General features: G+C 33.8%; 1 protein-coding gene across 1 annotated transcript in view; it reads right to left on the reverse strand.

The window, feature by feature from the left end:
- LOC105622139 (venom dipeptidyl peptidase 4) overlaps window positions 1-16,774 on the reverse strand; it is a 250,397-nt gene that overhangs the window by 149,372 nt on the left and 84,251 nt on the right. Inside the window, exon 6 of the mRNA XM_012203573.1 lies at window positions 16,412-16,647. Coding sequence (XP_012058963.1) covers window positions 16,412-16,647 — 236 coding nt within the window. The remainder of the gene's footprint in view (window positions 1-16,411; window positions 16,648-16,774) is intronic.

Consider the following 16,774-nt stretch of genomic DNA (forward strand, 5'->3'; position numbering starts at 1 on the left):
GCTTCATTCTATCTTAGTTATGTAATGAACGAAAAAAAAAAGATATAGAATGAAAAATGGATGAACCTCATGTTTACGAGCGTTATACTCCTAAACATCGAGCGACAGTTTTGGACTGCGCGCGAGGCGAAAAGTGAGGGAAATAGCGAAAGGCGGAACCAAGTCGAAAATCGGCCGAGAAGTGCAAATTTTGCTGAGCTCTGTATTTTATTGAAGGATCTTCTTATTTCAATCCATATGGTTCAAATTCCTCTTAAATGAAATTATTATGTCACAATTCATTCAAAGACACTTTCTCTTCCAACTAAAGTAGTGGTTATTTAATTCTCCTTCAAAATATTAATAACATTATCACAAAATTGCGTTATCTTACTTAATTTAAGTGTTATCACAAAAAATTGAAGAGTTAACCTTATAAAATAAAAAATTTAATTTATTGGGAGTACAAATAAGTTTCCGCCGTTTTTTTATCAAAAATTAAGCATTTATTGTGAAAGAACGGTACATGTTTTATTCAAAATAATGGCCATCGCTAGCTACTATTTTTTCCCATCTTTCTGGTAGTATGTGGATATCGCATTGGAAGAACGCTTCATCTTTTGAGACTATCCAATCATCGATATAATTTTTGATATCTTCATATGATATGAAGTGTTGCTCAGACAGGCCATACGTCATCGATCGGAAGTGGTAGTCGGAAGGAGCAATGTCTGGAGAATACGGCGGGTGGAGTAGAACTTCCTATTTGAGTATTTCTAAGTAGGTTTTGACTGGCGCCGCAACATGTGGTCGAGTATTATCATGCAGGAGAATAATTTTGTCATGCCTGAAGTAGTAGTGGACGCGTTTTTTCCTTGAGTGCTCGGTTCAATCTCATCAATTGTGTTCGGTAGAGAGCCCCAGTAATGGTCTCGTTTGGTTTGAGCAACTCATAATACACGACACCAAGCTGATCCCACCAAATACACAACATGAGTTTTTTTCTATGAATATTCGACTTGAAGCATGGCCAGGTGATCCCCATGATTTCTTCTTCTTTGAGTTATCGTAGTGGATCCATTTTTCATCACCAGTGACTATACGATGCAAAAAACCCTTTCGTTTATGCCTGCAAGCAGCATTTCACATGTGAAAAATCGGCGTTCAACGTTTCTCGGCTTCAGTTCATATGGAACCTAATTCCCTTGATTTGAATCATTCCCAATGATTTCAAAGGATATGAAATTGTTTGTTGAGTCATTCCTAATGTAAGTGCAAGTTCTTTTTGCATTGGCAACGAGTGGCACGAATCCTCAATAATGCTTCCAATTCCGCGTCTTCGTACACTTTCGACCTTCCGCTACGTTCTTTGTCTTCGATGTCAAATTCACTGTTCTGAAACTTTTGAAACCACTCATGACAACTTCTCTCACTTAAGGCAGCATCACCATATGCTTCTACAAGCAATTTATGAAGCTCAACAGGTTTCTTCAAATTAAAGAAGTAAATCAAAAGTCCCCGCAAATGACTTATTCGGCTCAAAACTCGACATTTTCGTACAAAAAAAAATATATGATGCTGATACAAATTCGCTAATATTTCAAGGTTATGATGTTGCCGGATGTCCAATCTTACGATATGTCGTTTTACATCAAACAATTTTAACTATAGTTTATTAATGGCCGCAGTCTTTTGCAAACGGCAGAAACTTATTTGTACTCCCAAAAAAAATTGAAAAATTTTTTATGTAAAAACACTTGGCGCTGCTAAATCGAGTAAGAAAAATTACAAAAGTAATTTAAAATTAAAATGATTAATAAAAATAAATAATACTTCAAATTAACATCGTTTTTATGGTGTTCTAAATATTACGCAATTTTGAGCGTGTCCCAGAGTTCTCTATTTTTTGTTCTCTATTTTTTGTTGAGTAGTATATAATATTAAAAATTATTTTATACTCTTCCTTACGTAATGACTTTCCATGCAAAGCAATTCCCTCACTTCTTCCTCCCCCCCTCCTGCTTAGGGGCGTATGGCTTCCATATGAAGCAACTTTTGAAGTTTTGTTGGAGATCATTCAAAGTCACGACTTTCAAAGTCGCTTTGCGTGGAAATCATGCAAGCAGAGAGGAGGTGGGGTGAAAGTCATGCATCCCCAAGCAGGGAAGGAAATGGGATAGGAGTCGCTTCGCGTGAAAGTTGTGCATCCTCAATCAGGAGGGAAGTGGGGTAAGAGATGCTTTGCGTGGAAATCGTGCGCTCCTAAGCAGACATAAAACGTTATTTTTTCAAACTTTTTTTTGTTAATAACTTTTTAACGAGCGACGACTAAAACGTATTGGAAGTTACTTAGAGTCATGACCTTGACAGCAACCTGACCTTGGGCGATTGCTCCCCTTTTCTGCAATTTTACCATTTCATCGAATGTTAAGGGTAAAATTATATCTGGATGAATGATTCTTAATCTCGGATGATGATTTTGAATGCAGCAAGTAGACCGTGCTAATCGAAATGTTGCTCACTTTAATAAGTATTCGACTCACTCACACGCGCAGTGATTCTCCGAACTAAAGAAGTATTTCAATAAAATTTACCACCATCGAAAACAATAGAAATGATGAAATCGCATATGCTACTAGAGTGGAAAATGCGATTATTGTTGCAGAGCAAGACAAAACAACATCTTTGCCGCTCTCAAAACAAGATATAACTGAGGAGCTAAAAATTTGTGATCAAATTTTGTACAAAATACAACTGGCTGAAAAAGTGAAAAGTTCCATGCTTTCTGTAAGAGCAGAGATTATTGGAAAAAAAATTGCAGAATTTGTTGCAGAAATAATTCGTAATTTTTATTTCAAAGAAAATGAAGAATTATTGTACTTTTGGTGGAAGAGTGCATCACACAAGAAGAATTAACACGACTAATTCTAATATTTCATCACCAATTGATTATAAATATCATTTATAAATCATTTATAAATTTTAATTATTAATTATTAATAATTTAATTAAAATAAAATATTTAATTATTAATTATTATAATTTATTAGAATACATAAGCGAAATAATGCCAATGTAATCGGTATGTTCAAATAATCTATTTGCAAAAATGTATACATTAGTAGAATTCATAATTAATATAAAATATATTTTATTAATTATTCAAAAATGAAATTAATTTTCAACTTTTTTAACGAATCATTGTAATGTAGTCATTATATCGAAATTAATTAGTAATTAATATAATACATTTCAAATAAATTAATATTAAGACAATTTTTATTTTGGGTAATAATTTATTGATTTTTAATTGTCAATTGTAATAATTTGATGATGAAATTTTAGAATTAGTCATGTTAATATCATCTTGTATGATGCATTCCACCACCAAAAGTAACTCTTCATCTTTTTCAAAATGAAAACCACGAATCATTTTTGCTACAAATTCCGCAATTTTCTTTTCAATAATCTCTGGTCTTTTAGAAAACTTGGAACTTTCCACTTTTTCAGTTAGTTGTAGTTTGTATAAAATTTGATCACACATTTTCCCCATTAGTTATATTTTGTTTTGAAAGCGACAAAGATATTGTTTTGTCTTGTCTAGCACCAATAATCATATTTTCCACTCTATTAATACATGTGATTTCATTATGAACATTTCCATGCTGGTAAATTTTATTGAAATACAGTTCAGAAAATCGCTGCGCGCGCAAATAAATCGAATGCTTAATGAAGTAACCAACATTTCGATTGGCGCACAGTCTATTTGCTGCGTTCAGAATCATTATCCGAGATTTAGAATCATCCACCCAGATGTAATTTTATCCTTAACATTCGGTGAAATAAAATAAAATTTATAAAGGTATTGATATTTTTCTCAAATTATTACATTATCGGAAATCGCCATGAAAAAAAAACGCTGCGCGATTTCCGAACAGAAGATTGCAGGATAAATCAGTATTCTCTTTAACACTTCACAATGACTAAAGGAAATTGGGTTATTTAATATGTTTCCCCGGATTGATGAAATTTTTGCATCACTGCAAAATCAAAGAAGAACATCATATTGCAGTATTTCGATCAAAATTCATCAACAAGTACCCAAGAAGATTTGATTTTGGATTAGGAATAGAGTTGGACATTATCATTTAAAAAAAAACGGTTAATAATTAAATTTTGATTATTGCAATAAAGTAATAAAGAGAATAGATTTTATTTCGATATTATTTTGACATTATTTATTTCTACAGTTCTGTTACGTCCAAGTTCCACACGCAAGGAGCTGAAGAGATGAATGCAGCAGGAACCGAATTTTGATCGCGTCCTCCAGACCGCAAGGGAAACTAAGGAAGGAGCGGTGCAAATCGAATACTTCGCTTCCTGGCACTCTCGAGGAGTCGGAATCGGAAGAACAAAATAATCTCTCTCGAGGTCGACGCTCCGCTGAACGGACTCACGAGAACGCACTTATTTAAAAGACACAAACTGAGTTAGCATGCCACGAGGCACTTTAACGCCAGATGTACATATCAATTCGTGTGTCCTTTCGGTCCTGAAACTTAATCCATGTGATCGGAGAGAGGACCAAGTGCAATCGCGAGAGAACTAAGATAAATATAAGAGATATATGCAAAATTAATACACACCCGGATTTTAATTATATGATATAATTAACAATAAAAATAAATAAATATTAATACATTCTTTAAAAAATGGACATTTAAAATGATTCAGTTGAAAAGTTATTCTGTGTGTTTGTTTATGTGTAGCGTGAGAATGGAATGGAAAGGTTGTAAGGGACGTGAGGAATAGGAAATTAGTGCTGAAAAGATTTGTAAGGTTGAAAGGTGAGTGGACAGAAAAGGATAAGGTGTTATACAGAGACCAAGAAGGAGAGCCCTCCATTCGTACTGCTTATTCGATGGTCGAACAGAAAAGGTGAGAAAGTCATGTGGTTTAACAACTGATTAGCATTGTGAAAAAGGAGAAAGAAAGGGTTTAGCAGAAGTATATTCGTTAAATTAGTCAGAGGGGATGCTTACAAGGTATATTGAGAGATTGTTAGATCGTAAGTGGCAATTCGAGAGAAGGAAAAGAGGAGAAATGCGGATCGGAAGATATCGTATAAAAAATCAGGAGAAGGATTGGAGATGGAAGAATACGAAATTTCGGTCTCTGTAAAAATTGACGGCGACTGAACCCGGGACAGTTCGGCTTCATTGGAAATATGTTGGATAACACTCGGACGAACACAGGCGACTTGTCGTAGTCGGTTAATCTCTGCGGAAGGATAATAATAGGGGATTGAAACGTCGTATGAACACATTGCAAGTGTTTGCCATTTAACGAATTGTTCAACACAAAAAGGAACTAGGGAATAGCTAAGTGATGACTTACTGTCTGGGACAGATAGTATAGCCGAGATGAACAGAACTCGGTTAGCCATGACAAGCAGCGAGATAGATATCGATGGAGCCCTGATAGAAGATTCCCTTGGTCCAAAAGTGGCAATGCTCCGGCCAGATACGCGAGCTAGCTGATTTCTCCCATACTGTCTCTAAGGTTTTAGACTAAGTATCGTCCGGAATAGTCTTAGAAAATAAGTTGCAAAAAATTCCGATCTTCAAAAGAAAAATCAAAAAAGTCCCTCGAGAATCCCGCGCAAACAAGGTTTTTACATTAATCTGCCCTATTTAGTTGTCCTCTGATTAGTGTAATAAGTTTTATGAATTAGATAAGACTTTTTCTCATTCTATAATAGGATTGGTCAAGATTTTGAGAGAGGAAAGTGTTAACCAGAATCTATCTAATATAGGAAAATATCATCCTTAATTTTATGACTTTAAAATTTATGAGAAAGCGCACGTGCAGCGTCGGCACGGAATCATCAAATACCTTTCCCTAAATATCGCGTCTCAAATTCTAGATTTTACGATTGCGGACTCATGAGAATCGTTCGCACTTGACTGTTAGGAAAATGTTTTGGCAGTCCTGCGCGCATTCAACTGATGTTTTTATTTTGCTTTTTCTAGTCACTATCTCCAAGGAGAGCGTCATCGTCTCTTTAGTTCCACGTTCGCACATGTACATCGATTTTTAATTTATCTTAGGCTGACATTTACAAAGAGATACTAGAATCTTTGCTTTAATTTGTCATAGGAGAAAACATTTTTTATTGCTTTTTGCTAAGCTTTAACGACTTTTATCCATTATTTGTAACTGTATTCGTAACTATTCGTATTGTCTTTATATTCTGACGACTTCCAGATTTTCACGAAAAGAAAGAGTTGTGGGAGTCCGCTGAACATAATAGTTCTATAACTTCAAAAATATCTCTTGAACAAAGCATTTGAGAGCATATGTGCGGAAAAAAATTTTTGTTTGTTTTGAGATCCTGAATTTTATTACAATTTAAGTTTGGTGGTTTAAATCTATTCCTATAGAAAAGAACATCTTCAATGACCTTAACTTAGACATATGCTGTCAAGGTATGTTATGACCCTGAATAATCTCCAACAAGTTTTAGTCGTTAAAAAATTATTAACAAAAAAGGTTTGAAAAAAATGACCTCTTATTTCTGTTATATATTGTTATCTCTAACCTGATCATTTAAATTACTTCTTTAATGATACAAAAAAATACAAAGGAAAGAAAATTGTTCGATTCGAAAGAATATATATATTATGACGACCAAAAAATTTTCTCATATTTTTTGAGACTTCAAGGTTATCTCCATTGTTTTAAATGAAATTGTATGATCTTTTTTACACAATATGTTTCCTCTAATTATTTTGAATATAAAAATATTACGGTGATATAAAAAAATCAATATTTTACGAGATTTTATACTTTATTCTGGCACAAATTGACATAAAATGAAATTAAATAACTCGTAAACTATTAACTTTTTGATGATCGTATCTTTATACTTTTATGAACAGAATAATGATATGAATCATTTGGTGAAAAGAAAACACATTGCTTTAAAAGTATATGTATGCAAAATGAACAATTTTTTAAATAAGCAACTACGTGTTTTTTTTCCACTAATTGATTCATCTCATTATTCTGTTCATAAAAGTATAATTATAAAAAAGTTAAGGGGATGCTGGAGTGGCCAAATTGTCGGAACTTTGCAGATCAATATAAATCTTCGAATTTACTAAATCAATTTATGAAATCAAAACTCCTTTTACAGGATTAAGGTAGACGTAAAATTTAGTAGTGCTGCAACAGACTTTATTAAAATAGAATAGAAGTTAAAAAATTTACATTTTTTTCAACTCATAAAACTATTACCTGATGTAGATGTTTTCTTACAAAAATTTTATAGCTCATGTGGACCAAACAGCATATCAAGCATATTACGTGTACAATACTGAATTCATGAAACTAAGATTAAAAACGAAAAGATTTATATCGATCTGCAAATGGTGTATATACGAACAATGGTGTATGAGCGAAGACTCAGAATAGTAATTGTGACTCAGAATAGTAATTGTGACTCAGAATAATAATTGTGTCTCAGCAGTAAGTGTTCGATCTTCCAAGAGATTGTTATGTATTAGATAAGGACAGATGAATACATTTGAGACACAATGATATATAATAAATATAAGAAAATATAAGAAATGAATTAAAGATGTCACTATTATTGAACTTGAAATTTAAAAAAGATAATCTGTACTATCGACCTCGAAGTTTAGCCGTCGCTCCAGCATTCCCTTAATAGTTTTCGAGTTATTTAATATTTTATGTCAATATGTGTCAGAATAAAGTATAATGTCTCGTAAACTATTTTTTTTATATCATCACTTAAATATTTATATAGAATCTTTATATTTATATAAAATAATTAGAGGAATCATATTGTGTAAAAAAAAATCATACAATTACATTTAAAAAAGTGGAGATGGTCTTAAAATCTCGAAAAATGATCTTGAGAAAAATTTGTTAGTCATAATATATGCTTCTTCGAATCGAACAATTTTCTGCTTTGATATTTTCTCATATCTTTAAAATCAATGGAGACATTTTAAATGATCAAATCAGAGGAAACCTGTCTAATATTAAAAATTTTAAAAATATTCCATTCCTTGTTTACGTAATGATTTTATATGCGAAGGGAGTTCCATCTCTCCCTGCTTCAGAGGCGCACACTTCCCCATGAAACGACTTTCAACCCATCCCCTTCCCCCCTCTGCTAAGAGGCATTCGATTTTTCACGCTAAGCAACTTGACGAGATGGGATGAAATTCGCTTCGCGTGGAAAGTCGTGCGACCCTTGGCAAAGGGAGGGAGGAAAAGTGGAGAAAAAGTCGCTTCACGTGGAAGTCATGGGCCCGTGAAACAGCGGGGAACTGGGGTGGAAATCGCTTTGCATGAAAAATTGGCACTCCTTGGCAGGAGGGATGAATCTTGTTTCACGTAGAAAATCGTAAAATATATTTTAGCAAAGAATTTCTGTTCCATATAATAGAAAGGAGACGTCCTTTTTCCAACTTTTTTGTTAATAACTTTTTAACAAATAGTGATCGACGCCTAAAACCTATTGGAGATAACTCAGGGTAATGACTTTGACAGTATATGTCAAAATCAAGGATATTAGAGGTGATGCCCTTTTTCTATATATTTATCCAGAAAGATTCAATTCTCCAAACAAAATATCTTCACCCAAATGAGCGCGCAATCAATCAATACGGAATGCATATTAAGTTTCTCCGAGAAATTTTTCTTTCTTTTTTTAATTTAGATATTAAAATAATTTTATTTATATATGATTAAAATTTCAAAGACTCTAGCAGTGCCGAAATAAAGATATTCACCTTCAAAGTTTCAGCTTCTAACACGAAAATTCATATATCAAGTCTTGTCGAAGTAACGTTTTAATACTTTGTAGCGAAAATCTTCTACAGATTTCTTTAAAAAATAAATATGTAATGTAGAAATATTATAGGAATCTTATAAAAAAAAATGTGAAGGCCGAACGGTGCCGTCTCTAAATTTGAATAATTTAAATTGCTAATTTGATGGAATTCTCCTTATCACATGCCGAGCGACGAAACAAGAATGTGCTGTTGCCATATTTCAACTGTCTTCAGTGCAGACTAGTGTTCGTGATATGACGTGTGTGTGTGTGTGTGTGTGTGTATGTGCGTGCGTGCGTGTGTGTGTGTGTGCGTGCGTGCGTGCGTGCGTGCGTGCGTGCGTGCGTGCGTGCGTGCGTGCGTGCGTGCGTGCGTGCGTGCGTGCGTGCGTGCGTGTGTGTGTGTGTGTGTGTGTGTGTGTGTGTGTGTGTGTGTGTGTGTGTGTGTGTGTGTGTGTACACACGTCTTAAAAAATTTCTCTCTTCAGAGAGCGCAGAGAGGTATATTCGTAGATTGCACGCAATTAACTTTCTAGCTCAATTGTAGCCGGAGAAATATTTTAAAGGGATGCTGGAGCAACAACTGAATTTGATCGAAGTCGATAGTACAGACTTTTTTTAATTCCATAATAATCATCTTTTATTCATTTCTTATACATAATTTATATCGTTATGTCTCATTCAAACACATTCATCTGTCCTTATCAAATACATATTGCAATGCCATCTCTTGTAAAATCAAACATCTATTGCTACACTGTTAAAAATGTCATGAAATTTTATGTACTTTTAGTTATATAAATTAAATTCAATTTTATGACACTAAATTAAATTTAATGTATCTACAACTGAAAAGTGTATTTGTGTACATGAAACATTTGATGTACTTTTCATAAAATTTTATAAAATTTAATACATTTTTTAATTAAAATTTTTGTAGATTTGCATGAAATTTAATGCAAGTAAACGTTAAATTTAAGTTACTTATAACTTCATTTTCATTGACAACATTAAATATTTTTAATACCTGCTTGAAATTTGCTTTCATTATATATAACGGAAGACAAACTTCTTTCTTAACAGTATAGACACAATTATTGCTTTATTTAGCATTCCGAATTTTCGCTCGTATACATGTCGTGTACACGTCATTACACGCAGATCAATGTAAATCGTTCTTTTGAACCTTTTAATCTTAGGGACAGTTAAGCTTAGGGCAATATTCATATTCAATTCTTATATTCAAGATCGTCTTAAAAACAGTCTTAGAACGTATTAATCAGAGGGTCGTATTAGCGTCTTAAAACATTACTTACAACGGTCTTGAAATAAGAACAGACTATGAATACCGACCTTAGATACATAAATTCAGTAATGTTTGTAATACGCTTATATGCTGCACTATCGGTCCACACGAGATATAAAAGCTTTTGTTTTAGAAGAAAACATCAGGTAACAGTTTTACGAGTTGAAAAAATGTAAATTTTTAACTTTTTTAAATTTTTTAAATTTTAGTATAAAGTCTTGCAGCATTACCAAATTTTGTTGCAATGCAATCTATTTTAATCCTGTAAAAGAATTTTTTATTTCGTTCAATAAATTCGGAGATTTATATCGATCTGCAAAGTCCTGATGCCGGACAATTTGGCCATTCCGGCATCCCTTTAAAGAGATTCTAAAGTCATCTGTATTACCGAATAAACCATATGCTTTTTGTATAACAAAAACTTTTTCTTCTCTTACTCATTTGAAAATCCTTTCCCAGGATTAAAATATATGCATTAATACATGTCTGTGAGGTGGAGTCTATGCTGAGAACCCAAAAAATTTCGAAATTGAGATCTTTACATTTCTTAGTCCAATATGGCGCTCTAGAGCTGTCACGTTTTGAGAACATTTGCTCATATAAAAGCAATCAATACTTACAAAATAATAGTCCACAGACTAGTTGTTTGAAGAAACAGTGTGATGTTTTTAAAGTTGTCCTTACAATTAGACGTCTAATTAAAATTTATTTTTTATAATTTATGTGTATATGTAACGTACATACGCGAGTGAGAAATTAATGTAGTGATGTCAATCGTAAATCGTCTGTGTGTAAGTGCTATTTTCAATATGACTAATCATCTTTAGGATCTCCTCAAGCGCGTATCACAACATAGATCTTACGAAAGAATATGATCAAATTCACAAATATAATAGAACAAATATTAGGTATACAACTTTGCCTCCGCCGTTTTCCTATAGATGGCTTTAGCGGTAAGTGGTGGTCGAAATAAATAGATCATAGACGTCATACAATAAACTTGGGCATCTGTCAACATAATCCCATAGAAACATTAGTCGATTTGTGTCTGCATCATAAAATTATTCTCGATTGAAAATGTCAGTTTACGAGCTAAATTCTCGTCATTTGCGGGAGGTTTTAATTTTTTGCTTCAATATGAAGAAATCTGCGGCTGAGGCTCATCGAATGCTCTCAAATACTTACGGTGAGGCCGCTAGTGAAAGAACGTGTCGTGGCTTCAAGAACGTGATTTTGACATCCAAGATCATGCTCTGTATTTGGTGGGACCAGCTCGGCGTAGTGTATTATGAACTATTAAAACCGACTGAAACAATCACAGGCGATCGGTATCGAACGCAATTGATGCGTTTGAGCCGAGCATTGAAAGACAAACGGCCGCAATACAACGAGAGACATGATAAAGTGATTTTGCAGCATGACAATGCTTGACCCCATGTTGCGAAAATGGTCAAGACATACTTGGAAACGTTGAAATGGGAAGTCCTACCCCACCCGCCGTATTCTCCAAACGTTGCTCCCTCTGACTATCACTTGTTTCGATCAATGGCACACGGCCTGGCTGACCAGCACTTCCGGTCTTATGAAGAAGTAAAAAATTGGATCAATTCGTGGATAGCCTCAAAAGATGATCAGTTTTTTCGACGCGGGATTCGTACGCTAGCCGAAAGATGGGAGAAAGTAGTGGCCAGCGATGGACAATACTTTGAATCATAAATATATAACCAGTTTTTTACAATAAAGCCTCGAATTTCGGAAAAAAAACGGCGGAAGCAAATGTACATCAATATAATAGAAGTTTCAGATTTTTCGTCTGTTTTGTTATGTTTTTATTATTAAAAATTGATGTTTGTTAACATTATTATTAAATCTCAATTAGAATTATGAAAACTATATTTAAATTTTAAAAAATCATGTTTGAAGTACAGAATACAAATAAACCTCCGCCTTACGATAGAGGAAAATTCAAAGTTTTTTTATTTATAATTTAAAGCAGGTTTGTTCAATTTTAGCTTCGGAAGTAAAACGCAAAGCCATCGATGCAAAAGAAATCAATATGAGTACGATTTTGGGAACTGCTGATACACATCTGACCAATACTCTTATCAATATTATACAGTCCCCGAAATCTTATTCACATTGAATTTTTTTCGTCGATGGCTTTGTTTTTTTGGCTTCGAAACTAAAATTGAACAGGCCTGATTTAAAGACTCATAGTATCAATTATACAGATTGTACAAAAATTTTTGTGTCGGGTTCAAATGGGTTCATTACAATAATTGAGAGTTAAATTAATGATCGATGTAATCTATGATGTTATTATTTCAGCTTTAGTTTATAATTGCATTTCAAGTCCGACAGTAAGAATCGCGAAGTTTATATAACTGAAAGATGTATTTAAACATTTATACATAACTATTATCAGGCACCACAAAATAATCTATAAGTCTCAATTATATTTGGCCCTTCTTTATTTATTTGTTAAAAACTGATTTATGCAGTGTTTGCAAAAATTGAAAAAGAAGATTCGCGAAAGAGACGAGATACAGATATCCTGCGAGATACATCGTCAGAATTCAGGGTTAACGAGTATGCAACGTGATAAGTAGAATAATAAGGGCAATTAATATAATAGAATGGGCATAACCGCTCTCTGGTATTTATCTCCAGAATGCAGTGACAGTTCCATTTGGCCCCACTATTTAACCAGCGGAGTTTTTTCAGAAGCAGCTCACAAACATTTTCCGGCCTTGTTGCGGCCCGGTTGCGGTCTGTCCATGCGATCTGTTCACGCAGGATGGTAGATGCTGCAAGTTAATTCGAGCGCATCCCTCATTCGGGAATGCAGTACGCGACGGTGATCCCAGCGCGATAAACGCGCTTAATATCTTATAATTCAAGTCTCGTTGGCGTCTCTAGCGATTAACGCATGTTGCTGTAATTACTTAACCCGTCGGTAACGAACCGCACAAAGATCTCTTGCACATTCCTCCCGGATGCTGCGGAGAGACGTCAGTTCGGTCGATCAACCGTAGTTATGCACAGAAATTAACTGCGCAAACGAGATTTTTAGTTGAAACTGAATTCATTGAATTAACTACAGTTTGCGTCTAGTTAACAAAAATTTACATTTGGCCGATCAACTTGAGAGTCCGCAATCGTACAGACCCTACCTACACAGCATATTAGGTCTGTTTTTTGTGGCTGATAGTGTGGAACTTAAAATGACATAGATATATAATTGATATTTGGTGAAAGCGAGAAAGAAAGTTCTAATGCAATTTAATATAGGAATAAAAAACGGACCTTTTATTTGACAGATCTTTTATCCTAAAAAACGTGAAACATTCTCTGGATGTTTTTAGGACGTACCTTGAAGATTTGTTGTACAGATCGCAACTTAATTAAATCTCTGTTTTTTTGCAAATTTCAATCGCGAAGATTAGACATATCTGCACATTATATATTTTATCAAAAGGACATTCTGAAAACATTCTCAGAACATAAAATATTCTATAGACGGTTTTACGCTTTCCTTGTGTATGAATAGTCGCAATTTAGCTAAATTCCTAAAATCTTCTGCGAACTATGGACCCAAATATTTTGCTCCTATCGAAACTCGGTTTTAATTGATTGGAATATTTACGGGACATGGCATTGATCACGCCTCAAGATACTAATGCGATGACACGCTGCATGCATACTATATTGATACATTCCGACACATGTGAGAGTGCGATCGTATTGCGGATTCCGCGCATTGATTACGCCGTTATGTCCGCAAACGCTACTCCACTGAATAACTCCTGAATTCCGTACTCTGTTTACACCGTCCTAATGATTAATTCATGCACGTTATTCTGGATGCAGTCCGCGTTGAGATCCGACTTCTTGTATATGCGAGTACGGACAATGTGCAATGGAATGACTTCGCTAAATTCATTGAGTGTGTGGACTGTGGACGCTTAATGGCGGAAACTGGAAGCAAGCGTATCTCTTATCATTTATCGAGGCTACTCTGCAATGGATGTTTCAACATTTCAACAAAATTTTTTCTGGGACGTCTCTCAGAGATTCAAATCATTATCTCTGTTTGATTAATCGCATTTTCTTTATATAATTGATTTTTTACTGATTTTATATAAATCACTTCATATAAATTTTAAAAGAATATATAATTTTTTTTATTTAGTATATACATTTTTTATTGTAAACATTGCGTTTAAAAAATTTATGAATAAGCAAAATTAAGTTTATCAAAAATTATTAAAATTATAATTATATATAGAAATAATTATATCTATATAAATTATTTATATATAATTATAATTTAAATAATTTTTAGCATGATAGTTGAAAAAAGGAAAAACTTAAACTGTTTCGACTAAAATATTATCGGATTAAAACTTTTCACATCGTTTATACACTTTAAAGCAACTGGGAAGCTCGTTCACATTCTGTTCCCTTCAATCGCAAATTACTATCGCGAGTTTCAGTCACTTCTTGGCTCAATGACGCAACGAAACTTCAGACATCATTAACGCCCGATCAAAGCAATTTTTTTTCGAGAAAAATGGAACGTCTTCCGATGGTCTTTTCAGCGCCCTGAGGAAACGCGCGGCAGGAAATCATCCAATGCAACAACGTATCTGAATCGCAAGATGCGAACGGTAATTCGATTTCCGTCGACCATTTCTATCGAGCGTTAATCGACTGACGCGGATTTCCAGACGCGGAAAAAGCGAATTCGTGCGACGATAACGAGTCGTTTCGTTCCCTCAACGGAGATATCGTTTAATTTATGAACGCGCAATTAAGTCAGCCATTTCTTGTGAGGCGAGGTCAACCCTTCGAGAAGACTTACTCATCCTCTCGCTCCCTATCCCCCTCCCTCTCTCTCTCTCTCTCTCCTAAAGCCACGACGACATCACGCAACTTCCGCACTTCGTCGCAGAGTTCTGCTTTCACTTTGCAAATTATTTCCGAATCATTTCACTCGCTATCTTTTCGAACGTCATCGGCCGGGATGAACACCGGGAAGAGAGCGAGTAACTTGTATTCGAGAATTCGTACTCCGGACAAAGTGCATATGCGCATACGCGACAGTTCACTCAATTACAGCTTACTCGAGAAGCGGAAATATATAAAATAAAAAGCTTATCCTCTTTTTAGATAAACTGGCAAAAATTCAGAATTACAAATACACACATTTTCAAGATAAATTGAATAAATATATATATATATATACATTTGTTTTGCAAAGATTCATATGTAAAATAACATAGATAGAAATGTAAATAAAACATAATAATAGATAACAACAAAAATAAAATACATTCTTGAGATAATTCTTGTGTAAAAATATTTTATAATAAGTATCATTGTGATGTATTTTTTAATATATCATAGATGATTTATGATTTCTGTAATTGAATTAATTTTTGATTAACTAAGTTTATCAATTTTAAATTGATAAATCATTATAGTTTAATTTTTTAATACTTTATATAAGAAATTAATGCTATATATTTAATTTTTTGACAAGTTTTATTTGTAATACGTAGTTATTTCGTAATTAGAATTTTAGATAATATATAAACTATATGTATTAATTATATATTATTGACTGATTTAATTATCTTCGTTCCGTTAAGTTGTACATCGGCAGCAAATCGATCAAAATTTCGTAGTCCTAATTTGTTTCAAAAAAAGGCTGAAATCATCGGAAAGTTTTCCGGAAAGAAGAAGTGAAAATGTAATCGTCAATCGTTAATAGTAGATTATCGGCACAGAAGTTTTAATTAATTGAGCTGATCGTCTTGAAAGAACTTTTTTTATACAAGCTTTGAATAATTATATCGTTTATTCAGATATGTATTTCCTTAACTTTATACTAACGCATCTTTATTCAATTCAAAATTCTCATTTTCTACATTATTTCCTCGTACTCAGAAAAACATACTTTATTTTTAATCTAAAAATTTACATTAATACCAGCAAAATTAAAATCAACATAACTCGTCAAGGTACGATAAAATATAATTTAAACTTGTCACGCTATAGTTATCTATTTAATTGTTATGAAAATAACGTGTCGAAAAATAGAGACTCATATTAATATAGACTTTAAAACTTGACAAAGACTGCGAAATAACGGCTCATTAGATTGTCGCAAAAATCAAGCTCCCAAATATTAAGATATTTAGGAATATTGCTTATTAGCGGGGCATGGATTTCTAGAATAAATTGTTCATACTTACAGATATGAGTTCTCCCTATCCCAGGATACTATCTCCGTCACGACGAAATAGCCGGAGGTGAGGGCAGTAGTGATCGGCCTGCCGCTGGTTGCATTCGTAACAAGCACAATGTGTCGCCAATTGCTACCATTCTTCTGTATCTGCGGTAATATCAGAAGAAACGACATACCATCCTCGCTGAATGTAGGCGCTTCAAATTGCTCTACCCAGCCATTTGTCTCGCTATATGAAAGTGCCTAAGAGCAATCAAACAATCCTGGTTAGCAAATTGCGTTCTGTCAATTTATTTAAGATATATCATCGTGCATAAAAGATGTAAAGATTTTCTTGCCATTGCGTTCGATGTGATGATATCACACACAC

Source organism: Atta cephalotes (genome assembly GCF_000143395.1).
Source record: "Atta cephalotes unplaced genomic scaffold scaffold00040, whole genome shotgun sequence".
Classification (NCBI taxonomy): Eukaryota; Metazoa; Arthropoda; class Insecta; order Hymenoptera; family Formicidae; genus Atta; species Atta cephalotes.